Source organism: Mus musculus, chromosome 6 (genome assembly GCF_000001635.26).
Source record: "Mus musculus strain C57BL/6J chromosome 6, GRCm38.p6 C57BL/6J".
Classification (NCBI taxonomy): Eukaryota; Metazoa; Chordata; class Mammalia; order Rodentia; family Muridae; genus Mus; species Mus musculus.
This window is the reverse complement of record NC_000072.6, coordinates 95,652,650-95,664,659: the sequence shown is the minus strand read 5'-3', so window position 1 is coordinate 95,664,659 and position 12,010 is coordinate 95,652,650. Positions and strand designations below refer to the sequence as shown.

The 12,010-nt window shown below is 42.5% G+C and overlaps 1 protein-coding gene across 4 annotated transcripts in view; it reads left to right on the top strand.

Annotated features, from left to right (window-relative positions):
* Positions 1-12,010, top strand: part of Suclg2 (succinate-Coenzyme A ligase, GDP-forming, beta subunit) — a 245,850-nt gene that overhangs the window by 54,199 nt on the left and 179,641 nt on the right. For all 4 annotated transcript variants that reach the window (XR_003956174.1, NM_011507.3, NM_001326558.1 and 1 more), the window contains exon 2: positions 9,061-9,202. Coding sequence is in view for 2 of the 4 variants with exons in the window: in NM_011507.3 (NP_035637.2) it covers positions 9,061-9,202 (142 nt within the window). In the remaining 2 variants the exon portion in view is untranslated. The remainder of the gene's footprint in view (positions 1-9,060; positions 9,203-12,010) is intronic.

Here is a 12,010-nt window from a genome sequence, read left to right as displayed (position 1 = left end):
ACTCCCCTACCCACCCACTCCCCCCCTTTGGCCCTGGCGTTCCCCTGTACCGGGGCACACAAAGTCTGCGTGTCCAATGGGCCTCTCTTTCCAGTGATGGCCGACTAGGCCATCTTTTGATACATATGCAGCTAGAGTCAAGAGCTCAGGGGTACTGGTTAGTTCATAATGTTGTTCCACCTATAGGGTTGAAGATCCCTTTAGCTCCTTGGGTACTTTCTCTAGCTCCTCCATTGGGAGCCCTGTGATCCATCCATTAGCTGACTGTGAGCATCCACTTCTGTGTTTGCTAGGCCCCGGCATAGTCTCACAAGAGACAGCTACATCTGGGTCCTTTCAGTAAAATCTTGCTAGTGTATGCAATGGTGTCAGCATTTGGAAGCTGATTATGGGGTGGATCCCTGGATATGGCAGTCTCTACATGGTCCATCCTTTCATCTCAGCTCCATACTTTGTTTCTGTAACTCCTTCCATGGGTGTTTTGTTCCCACTTCTAAGGAGGGGCATAGTGTCCACACTTCAGTCTTCATTTTTCTTGAGTTTCATGTGTTTAGGAAATTGTATCTTATATCGTGGGTATCCTAGGTTTTGGGCTAGTATCCACTTATCAGTGAGTACATATTGTGTGAGTTCCTTTGTGATTGTGTTACCTCACTCAGGATGATGCTCTCCAGGTCCATCCATTTGGCTAGGAATTTCATAAATTCATTCTTTTTAATAGCTGAGTAGTACTCCATTGTGTAGATGTACCACATTTTCTGTATCCATTCCTCTGTTGAGGGGCATCTGGGTTCTTTCCAGTTTCTGGCTATTATAAATAAGGCTGCTATGAACATAGTGGAGCATGTGTCCTTCTTACCAGTTGGGGCTTCTTCTGGATATATGCCCAGGAGAGGTATTGCTGGATCCTCCGGTAGTACTATGTCCAATTTTCTGAGGAACCGCCAGACTGATTTCCAGAGTGGTTGTACAAGCCTGCAATCCCACCAACAATGGAGGAGTGTTCCTCTTTCTCCACATCCTCGCCAGCATCTGCTGTCACCTGAATTTTTGATCTTAGCCATTCTGACTGGTGTGAGGTGGAATCTCAGGGTTGTTTTGATTTGCATTTCCCTGATGATTAAGGATGTTGAACATTTTTTCAGGTGCTTCTCTGCCATTCGGTATTCCTCAGGTGAGAATTCTTTGTTCAGTTCTGAGCCCCATTTTTTAAGGGGGTTATTTGATTTTCTGAGGTCCACCTTCTTGAGTTCTTTATATATGTTGGATATTAGTCTCCTATCTGATTTAGGATAGGTAAAGATCCTTTCCCAGTCTGTTGGTGGTCTTTTTGTCTTATAGACAGTGTCTTTTGCCTTGCAGAAACTTTGGAGTTTCATTAGGTCCCATTTGTCAATTCTCGATCTTACAGCACAAGCCATTGCTGTTCTGTTCAGGAATTTTTCCCCTGTGCCCATATCTTCAAGGCTTTTCCCCACTTTCTCCTCTATAAGTTTCAGTGTCTCTGGTTTTATGTGAAGTTCCTTGATCCACTTAGATTTGACCTTAGTACAAGGAGATAAGTATGGATCGATTCGCATTCTTCTACATGATAACAACCAGTTGTGCCAGCACCAATTGTTGAAAATGCTGTCTTTCTTCCACTGGATGGTTTTGGCTCCCTTGTCGAAGATCAAGTGACCATAGGTGTGTGGGTTCATTTCTGGGTCTTCAATTCTATTCCATTGGTCCACTTGTCTGTCTCTATACCAGTACCATGCAGTTTTTATCACAATTGCTCTGTAGTAAAGCTTTAGGTCAGGCATGGTGATTCCACCAGAGGTTCTTTTATCCTTGAGAAGAGTTTTTGCTATCCTCGGTTTTTTGTTATTCCAGATGAATTTGCAAATTGCTCCTTCTAATTCGTTGAAGAATTGAGTTGGAATTTTAATGGGGATTGCATTGAATCTGTAGATTGCTTTTGGCAAGATAGCCATTTTTACAATGTTGGTCCTGCCAATCCATGAGCATGGGAGATCTTTCCATCTTCTGAGATCTTCTTTAATTTCTTTCTTCAGGGACTTGAAGTTTTTATCATACAGATCTTTCACTTCCTTCGTTAGAGTCACGCCGAGATATTTTATATTATTTGTGGCTATTGAGAAGGGTGTTGTTTCCCTAATTTCTTTCTCAGCCTGTTTATTCTTTGTGTAGAGAAAGGCCATTGACTTGTTTGAGTTAATTTTATATCCAGCTACTTCACCGAAGCTGTTTATCAGGTTTAGGAGTTCTCTGTTGGAATTTTTAGGGTCACTTATATATACTATCATATCATCTGCAAAAAGTGATATTTTGACTTCCTCTTTTCCAATTTGTATCCCCTTGATCTCCTTTTGTTGTCGAATTGCTCTGGCTAATACTTCAAGTACTATGTTGAAAAGGTAGGGAGAAAGTGGGCAGCCTTGTCTAGTCCCTGATTTTAGTGGGATTGCTTCCAGCTTCTCTCCATTTACTTTGATGTTGGCTACTGGTTTGCTGTAGATTGCTTTTATCATGTTTAGGTATTGGCCTTGAATTCCTGATCTTTCCAGAACTTTTATCATGAATGGGTGTTGGATCTTGTCAAATGCTTTTTCTGCATCTAACGAGATGATCATGTGGTTTTTGTCTTTGAGTTTGTTTATATAATGGATTACATTGATGGATTTTCGTATATTAAACCATCCCTGCATCCCTGGAATAAAACCTACTTGGTCAGGATGGATGATTGCTTTAATGTGTTCTTGGATTCGGTTAGCGAGAATTTTATTGAGGATTTTTGCATCGATATTCATAAGAGAAATTGGTCTGAAGTTCTCTATCTTTGTTGGATCTTTCTGTGGTTTAGGTATCAGAGTAATAGTGGCTTCATAAAATGAGTTGGGTAGAGTACCTTCTACTTCTATCTTGTGAAATAGTTTGTGCAGAATTGGAGTTAGATCTTCTTTGAATGTCTGATAGAACTCTGCACTAAACCCGTCTGGTCCTGGGCTTTTTTTGGCTGGGAGACTATTAATAACTGTTTCTATTTCTTTAGGGGATATGGGACTGTTTAGAAGGTCAACTTGATCCTGATTCAACTTTGGTACCTGGTATCTGTCCAGAAATTTGTCCATTTCGTCCAGGTTTTCCAGTTTTGTTGAGTATAGCCTTTTGTAGAAGGATCTGATAGTGTTTTGGATTTCTTCAGGATCTGTTGTTATGTCTCCCTTTTCATTTCTGATTTTGTTAATTAGGATTTTGTCCCTGTGCCCTTTAGTGAGTCTAGCTAAGGGTTTATCTATCTTGTTGATTTTCTCAAAGAACCAACTCCTCGTTTGGTTAATTCTTTGAATAGTTCTTCTTGTTTCCACTTGGTTGATTTCACCCCTGAGTTTGATTATTTCCTGCCGTCTACTCCTCTTGGGTGAATTTGCTTCCTTTTTTTCTAGAGCTTTTAGATGTGTTGTCAAGCTGCTAGTATGTGCTCTCTCCCGTTTTTTCTTGAAGGCACTCATAGCTATGAGTTTCCCTCTTAGAAATGCTTTCATTGTGTCCCAAAGGTTTGGGTACGTTGTGGCTTCATTTTCATTAAACTCTAAAAAGTCTTTAATTTCTTTCTTTATTCCTTCCTTGACCAAGGTATCATTGAGAAGAGTGTTGTTCAGTTTCCATGTGAATGTTGGCTTTCTGTTATTTATTTTGTTATTGAAGATCAGCCTTAGTGCATGGTGATCTGATAGGATACATGGGACAATTTCAATATTTTTGAATCTGTTGAGGCCTGATTTGTGACCTATTATGTGGTCAATTTTGGAGAAGGTACCATGAGGTGCTGAGAAGAAGGTATATCCTTTTGTTTTAGGATAAAATGTTCTGTAGATATCTGTCAGATCCATTTGTTTCATCACTTCTGTTAGTTTCAGTGTGTCCCTGTTTAGTTTCTGTTTCCATGATCTGTCCATTGGTGAAAGTGGTGTGTTGAAGTCTCCCACTATTATTGTGTGAGGCGCAATGTGTGCTTTGAGCTTTACTAAAGTTTCTTTAGTGAATGTGGCTGCTCTTGTATTTGGAGCATAGATATTCAGAATTGAGAGTTCCTCTTGGAGGATTTTACCTTTGATGAGAATGAAGTGTCCCTCCTTGTCTTTTTTGATGACTTTGGGTTGGAAGTCAATCTTATCAGATATTAGGATGGCTACTCCTGCTTGTTTCTTCATACCATTTGCTTGGAAAATTGTTTTCCAGCCTTTCATTCTGAGGTAGTGTCTATCTTTTTCTCTGAGATGAGTTTCCTGTAAGCAGCAAAATGTTGGGTCTTGTTTGTGTAGCCAGTTTGTTAGTCTATGTCTTTTTATTGGCGAGTTGAGACCATTGATGTTAAGAGATATTAAGGAAAAGTAATTGTTGCTTCCTGTTATTTTAGTTGTTAAAGGTGGCATTCTGTTCTTGTGGCTGTCTTCTTTTAGGTTTGTTGAGGGATTACCTTCTTGTTTTTTCTAGGGCGTTGTTCCCGTTATTGTATTGGTTTTTTTCTGTTATTATCCTTTGAAGGGCTGGATTCGTGGAGAGATAATGCGTGAATTTGGTTTTGTCGTGGAATACTTTGGTTTCTCCCTCTATGATAATTGAGAGTTTGGCTGGGTATAGTAGCCTGGGCTGCAGTTTGTGTTCTCTTAGTGTCTGTATAACATCTGTCCAGGCTCTTCTGGCTTTCATAGTCTCTGGTGAAAAATCTGGTGTAATTCTGATAGGCTTGCCTTTATATGTTACTTGACCTTTTTCCCTTACTGCTTTTAGTATTCTATCTTTATTTAGTGCATTTGATGTTCTGATTATTATGTGTCGGGAGGAATTTCTTTTCTGGTCCAGTCTATTTGGAGTTCTGTAGGCTTCTTGTATGTTCATATGCATCTCATTCTTTAGATTTGGGAAGTTTTCTTCAATAATTTTGTTGAAGATGTTTGCTGGACCTTTGAGTTGAAAATCTTCATTCTCATCCACTCCTATTATCCGTACGTTTGGTCTTCTTATTGTGTCCTGGATTTCCTGGATATTTTGAGTTAGGATCTTTTTGCATTTTCCATTTTCTTTGATTGTTGTGCCGATGTTCTCTATGGAATCTTCTGCACCTGAGATTCTCTCTTCCATCTCTTGTATTCTGTTGCTGATGCTCAAATCTATGGTTCCAGATTTCTTTCCTAGGGTTTCTATCTCTAGTGTTGCCTCGCTTTGAGTTTTCTTTATTGTGTCTACTTCCCTTTTTAGGTCTAGTATGGTTTTGTTCATTTCCATCACCTGTTTGTATGTTTTTTCCTCTTTTTCTGTAAGGACTTCTACCTGTTTGATTGTGTTTTCCTGTTTTTCTTTAAGGACTTGTAACTCTTTAGCAGTGTTCTCCTGTATTTCTTTAAGTGATTTATTAAAGTCCTTCTTGATGTCCTCTACCATCATCATGAGATATGCTTTTAAATCTAGGTCTAGGTTCTCAGGTGTGTTGGGGTTCCCTGGACTGGGCGAAGTGGGTGTGCTGGGTTCTGGTGATGGTGAGTGGTCTTGGTTCCTGTTAGTAAGATTCCTCCGTTTACCTTTCGCCATCTGGTAATCTCTGGAGTTAGTAGTTATAGTTGACTCTGTTTAGAGATTGTTCTTCTGGTGATTCTGTTACCGTCTATCAGCAGACCTGGGAGACAGATTCTCTCCTCTGAGTTTCAGTGCTCAGAGCACTCTCTGCTGGCAAGCTCTCTTACAGGGAAGGTGCGCAGATATCTTGTATTTGGACCTCCTCCTGGCCGAAGAAGAAGGCCCAAAACAGGACCTTTCTCAGACACTGTGTTGCTTTGGCAGTTCCCAGGTGGTACAGACTCTCACCTAAGCAGACTAAATTCCTAAGTTCCTTGGAGTCCCGGGACCAAGATGGCGACCGCTGCTGCTGTGGCTTAGGCCGCCTCCCCAGCCGGGTGGGCACCTGTCCTCCGGTCCGGAAGGTGGCCGGCTGACCCCGGCCCACACAGGGTGCTGCCTCAGCGCCTCTGTGCCTCTGCCTGTTCCAGAAGCTGTCAGGTTCTCTGGCGCACCCTCTCACCTGTTCAGACTAATTTCCTAAGTTCGGCGGGTCTCGGACCAAGATGGCGACCGCTGCTGCTGTGGCTTAGGCCGCCTCCCCAGCCGGGCGGGCACCTGTCCTCCGGTTTGGAAGGTGGCCGGCTGTCCCCGGCCCACACAGGGTGCTGCCTCAGCCCCTCTGTGCTTCTGCCTGTTCCAGAGGCTGTCAGGTTCTCTGGCGCACCCTCTCACCTGTTCAGACTAATTTCCTAAGTTCGGCGGGTCCCGGACCAAGATGGCGACCGCTGCTGCTGTGGCTTAGGTCGCCTCCCCAGCCGGGCGGGCACCTGTCCTCCGGTCCGGAAGGTGGCCGGCTGTCCCCGGCCCACACAGGGTGCTGCCTCAGCGCCTCTGTGCCTCTGCCTGTTCCAGAAGCTGTCAGGTTCTCTGGCGCACCCTCTCACCTGTTCAGACTAATTTCCTAAGTTCGGCGGGTCTCGGACCAAGATGGCGACCGCTGCTGCTGTGGCTTAGGCCGCCTCCCCAGCCGGGCCTTGTATTGGCATCTTAAGCAAGCTGACATAATATCCGACTGCGGCTGAATGGTAGTGTGGTAATGAGCACTCTCAGGTAAGAGTGCTCAGTATTGGCACGTGAGTGAGATCTCATCATTCAAAACACCTATCTAGGCACCACTAGAAACTAAAATTAAGAAGAGATTCGGGAGCCGGAAAGATTGCTCAGGCATTAAGAGCATGCACTACTCTGGCAGATGACCCGAGTTCAGTTCCCAGCATCCATACCACGTGGCTCACAGACCTGTCTGTAACTTCCATGTGTCTGACCCCCTTTGACTCCCACAGGCACCAGCACACATTTGGTGCACAGAAACTTACACAAGCTCACATACATACAGATTTACAAAAAATTTGAAAGAGGAAAAGAAAGAAGTGAATTAGTCTGTGGCTCCATGACCTGCTGGAGTTAAACTTCCTTCTCCTACCATTTTCAGTCCTGAGTCTGACTGATGGTTTGTATTGCTTGTTAAGACAATGCTAAGAGCTTTCCGTGTTTGCACCTGGTGACTGAAGGGAGGCAGAGCTGTGTGTGTGGACCTTTATCATTTCTCCAAAGTAACCCCTGATCTGAAAGTACTTCCCAGCTCACGGAAAGCCACGTACCCAGTGACAGTCCCATGATCTTCGCCCGCCTACTTCCTCTGATGTGAGCATCTGACACAAGCCTAGAACAATATGAAAACCAGAAACTCACACAGATGGTTTCTCTGTGCCTAAGCTATTGAACTTACTCTGTTTTTACCATCTTGAGGGTTAAAATGAACATCTACTAAGAGTTTTACTGTGACAGTTAAACTTTATTTATTTAGTTTTTGCATTTATAACATAATTACATTATTTTCCCCTTCCTTTTCCTTCCAAACCCTTCCGTAACCCCTCCTTGCTCTTTTTCTAATCCATGGCTGCTTCTCTCAGCAATAGTGCTGTTATATACATATATGCATATATATTCCTAACTATAACCTGCTTATTAGTCTATATAGTGTTACTTGTATATATATTTTCAGGGCTGACCATTGAGTATTGGATATCCAGTTGGTGTTCTTATCTGGGGAAGACTATTTCTCTAGTGCTCAGCATTCCTTAATTGCCAGTAGTTCTTTGTGTAGGTCTCTTGGGCTTTCTCCTGTCCACAATAGCGTGTCAATTGTTGCTATTCTTGTTCTGCCCTTGTTTAGGAGGTCCTGTTGGTGAGACTTATTGGGTGGGGGGTGTAGCTTCTGATATTGCTAGAAGACAAGACATCTTAGCAAATTCCCTGATCCTTTGGGACTGGTTTTTTTTTTTTTTTTTGGCTTTCTTCTGCAATAATTCCTAAACCTTAGGTGAGGGGGTTGTTTTATAAAAAAAAAAAAATCCTTTGGGACTGGGCTTCACAACCAGTTTTGATTGGTTGTGGTTTTCTGTGGAGGTCTGCTTGCAAAAAGACGTTTCTCCCTGACCATACATAAGCATTTAAGATGTAGTCGGGGATTACACTGGTTTAGTAAGGGTGGTTGTAAATTCTCCTCCAAGATCCATGATTTTGCTAGCCATAGATAGTTGGTGAGGTTTCTAGACCTAAACATGATTTCCCTCTTGTTGAGCAAGTCTTACCTATAGTCAGAGGACTGTTGGTTATTGCCAGAGCCTACTGCACCCTCAGGGTTATTGTGCCATGTTGGTTGTTGTGGTTCATTGGTGTCATAAGCCAGGGAAGACTGCTGTTTGCTTTCTTCCTGTGGAACCTTCCGTGGTTCCTTGTGGTACCATGAAAGCTAGTCCCCAGGGCGGAGGCCTCAGGTCAGCTCCAGCTCAGGGGTTCCGGGGCTTTTTATCTGAAGTGCACGGTGTCCCCAGCAGTAGGGATTTATTTATCATCCATGTCTGGGGCCAACCAAGGGCAATAGCAAGAGCCTGTAATGTTTTCAGAGTCTCTTGGTCAACCCTGACCAGCAACTTAAAAGGGGCCTTCTTATGCTAGGTGTAGGGGTTTTGTTAGATGTAGGGGCCTTTGGCTCTAGGAGGCAACATCATCAGCCCAAAATGAGAGAATTTCACTTAAAGGTATATTTATAATACAGACTTATATGTATTATAATTTTCTTAGGTAGATACTTAATAGTATGAAAATGTAATGTGGGAATCACATTATGACATTTAAAAAAATTTTTATCCCTTATTACCTTCTCTTGCCCCTCCCTCTCCCAGTGAATTTTCTCATCTTCCAAGCCTAGTACCTCTTCTGTTTCCATACCACTCCCCAACTCTGTCCATCAATCTGTCAGTCTCTCTTTCTGTACTTTTTTTTTTTTTTTTTGACATTTTTGATCGAAAAAGCCTCATGGCAGGTTTATTTAGATTGTCTCTACGCTGAGTGTTGCTCATTGCTGGTGGATAGTACCTGTAAGACGACAGTGTTCTTCTTCCTGTTATTAAGTGTCCTCTCCTCTCTCCCTAGGCCGGTCACTTAACCCCCCGAAGATGGCTGAACCTGCAGGAGTACCAGAGCAAGAAGCTCATGTCAGAGCACGGAGTGAGAGTGCAGAGGTTCTTTGTTGCCAACACTGCTAAAGAGGCTCTGGAGGCAGCCAAGAGATTGAGTAAGTTGTTCCAGGGGGTGAGCACTGACTGCCATCAGTGAAGACAGGACAGGGCTTCCCATTTCTGTCTTTGTATCTTACCTGGGTTATCTTACCTGGGTTATCTTACCTGGGTTATCTTACCTGGGTTATCTTACCTGGGTTATCTTACCTGGGTTATCTTACCTGGGTGGGAATTTTGAATTGCAAAAGCAGAAGAGTACTTAAATTAGGAAAACGTGATTCTTTCTCTTGAGATAGTAGCACATGGGGTCGGTCACCTTGTGGAAATTTCTCTCAAGTTTTTCTTTGTGCCCTCTTCTATCAACTATAGCTTAGTGGTGGAAAGAGATAGGGCAGGTAGATTGGACATGAGAGTGGCATCCTTCTAGAAACCCCTTAAAAGCTGGAATGAGTGGTTGGAAGAGCACGGGGTAGGCAGGCGGCAACGTTAGATTTGTTAGGTAGTCCATGTTGGCCTTCGACTCGTAATTCTCCTACTGAGGCTGAGTGCTGACATCACAGATGTGTGCTGGTGGAGCCTGGGCAAGAGCAGCGTTTCAAAGCCCAACTCTTTTGTCCTCCCATGACCAGTTCTAACTGTCTATGAAGTCCTCTTCATTTCTGTCTCTCTGATTCATTAGCTATAGAGCAAAGCTGTGTTTCCCACCCATCATTGTCTTCAGGGCCTTATTCATTGTAGTCATGACAGGTCTCAGCTGTACCTCTAGCTGATGGTGGAGAATCAGATCCTGCCATCTTCTTTCCAGTGTAATATTTTAAAGATCCTCTTATTGTTACTTAAATTATCTAGTATAAATAAAATGGAAACCACATAGTATATTTAAAATCTATAGTAGTCTTTGAAAAGAAAGAAAGTAATAGGTAAAATTAATTTTGATAATACATTATATGTAATATACCCAGTCGGTTGCATTTTATCATGAGACTAATATTAATAAGTTATCAGTATTTTTCTCCTATTTCTTTTCTTTCTTTCGTTTCCCTGTTTTTGTTTTGTTTTGGTTTTTGTTTGTTTAAGATAGTTTATGTAGCCCAGGCTGGCCTTAAAGTCATTCTGTTGCTGACGATGATCTTGAACTTGTTCCTGTCTGCCTCCCGAGTGGGAGGATTATAGGCTTGTAGCATTATCTCTGGCTCATGTGCTCCAGGACTCAAACCCAGGACCGCGGGCATCATGTAGGTGAGAATTCTAACAAATGAGGTATCCATAGGACTGAAGTCTCACAAATCTTGTTCTTATCTTATACTATAACACGCTCATTTCACATGAGTCTCACGTCAGACGTTCAGCAGATACTGTGTCAGCTGGGCTATCTGGGACAGTGTAGTTCTGGACACTAGAAGGATTTGAATGTACCTACAGCCTTAGGGCTCAGTTTTTTCCTGCTAGTCTTGGAGAAGCACCCTACTGTGCTCTGTAACCCAGTAAAGGATGATTCCCTAGACTTATCCAAAAGGGACAAGTTTTGTTTTAGGGGTTTGAAAATGAGAACAAAAAAGTAAAGTGAAGTTGGTCTTAGCTTTTCCTTGGCCCATTTTTCAAGGCCGAGGCAGAGTCCTGGTGTTGAGGCAGCAGCTCATTCAGTGAGCAAGCAGACAAGCAAGCAGGCAGGTTCACACTCAGAGAGCAGCTCATTCAGTGAGCAAGCAGACAAGCAAGCGGGCAGGTTCACACTCAGAGAGTAGTTGCTCTAGACTGAGGGAGCATCTAGTTTCTGATGTTGGATTCTGTTGATCCGAGAGGAAATTGATGACATTTAAAAGGAGATGCTGAAATTGTAGGTTTAAAATGGAACAAACTGATAGTGAGTGTGAAAGGAGGTGTCTGTGTCATTGTCACTGGGATTGTCTACAGACAGCCAAGGAAAAGAATCTGGCCGAACTCCACAGTGCTCCTGTTCTCACCACTGCAGAGTGACAGGAGCCACAAGAACACTCTTACCAAATATGTTTGAGGGTAAGATTAAAGCTGTGAAGATGTATGTCTTCCTGATGGTGCTGAGATTTTATATATGAATGAGAGAGAGAGAGAGGCTGGGCTATAAAACCTTAAGAGGTCTACTTTGCCTTCTCAGGTTTTGACTCCTCAAGATTTACAACTTTTCAAAATGGCCCCACCAGTTGTGGTCTTCATGAACCTATGGGTACTACTTTATATTTTAGCTACAATGGACATTTTGAAGTAAAATGATATATTATTAAAGTTTTTGAAAATGTGCCTTGATATTAGGTATACCTATGTTCCAGTGTAGTCCCTGCATCCCCCTTCCTACATCTCTTTCTTTCATGGTATCTGAACCCATATACCCGGTCGTCTGGATCTGCCATGTTTGTAACTCTCTTGGACCAAACAGAATGCTACCTCTCAGCTCCCAAACGTTCTCATTGCTCCACATCTTCTGTGGTCCTCTTTTGTATTTAGTCAGTTACCAAATCTTGTCAATAATTAGCTTAGCATTTTTACTTTATTGACAGAGAAGCAGGCAATGTAAGGTTAAAACACTTGTCAACATTGTGAAGTTAATAATCAACATAGACGGGATTTGCCCCCAGCTCTGTTAGATTAGATACTGCCCCTCATGCCTTTTCCTCATGGCTGACTCTTGGTGATGCTCTAGGGAGATGGTTTGTGTGCGTCAGCATGTTTAAGATGGAAAATGCGTATTAATAAAATTAGAAGGTTGTATTAAAACTTGATATAGAAGGATCTTAGATGCAGTTTATAAGACCTGTAATTTGTGGATATTAATGATTCATTTTGTTGTTTCTCTTTGGGCAACAGAACATTTTGCTGTCTGGTTGTAG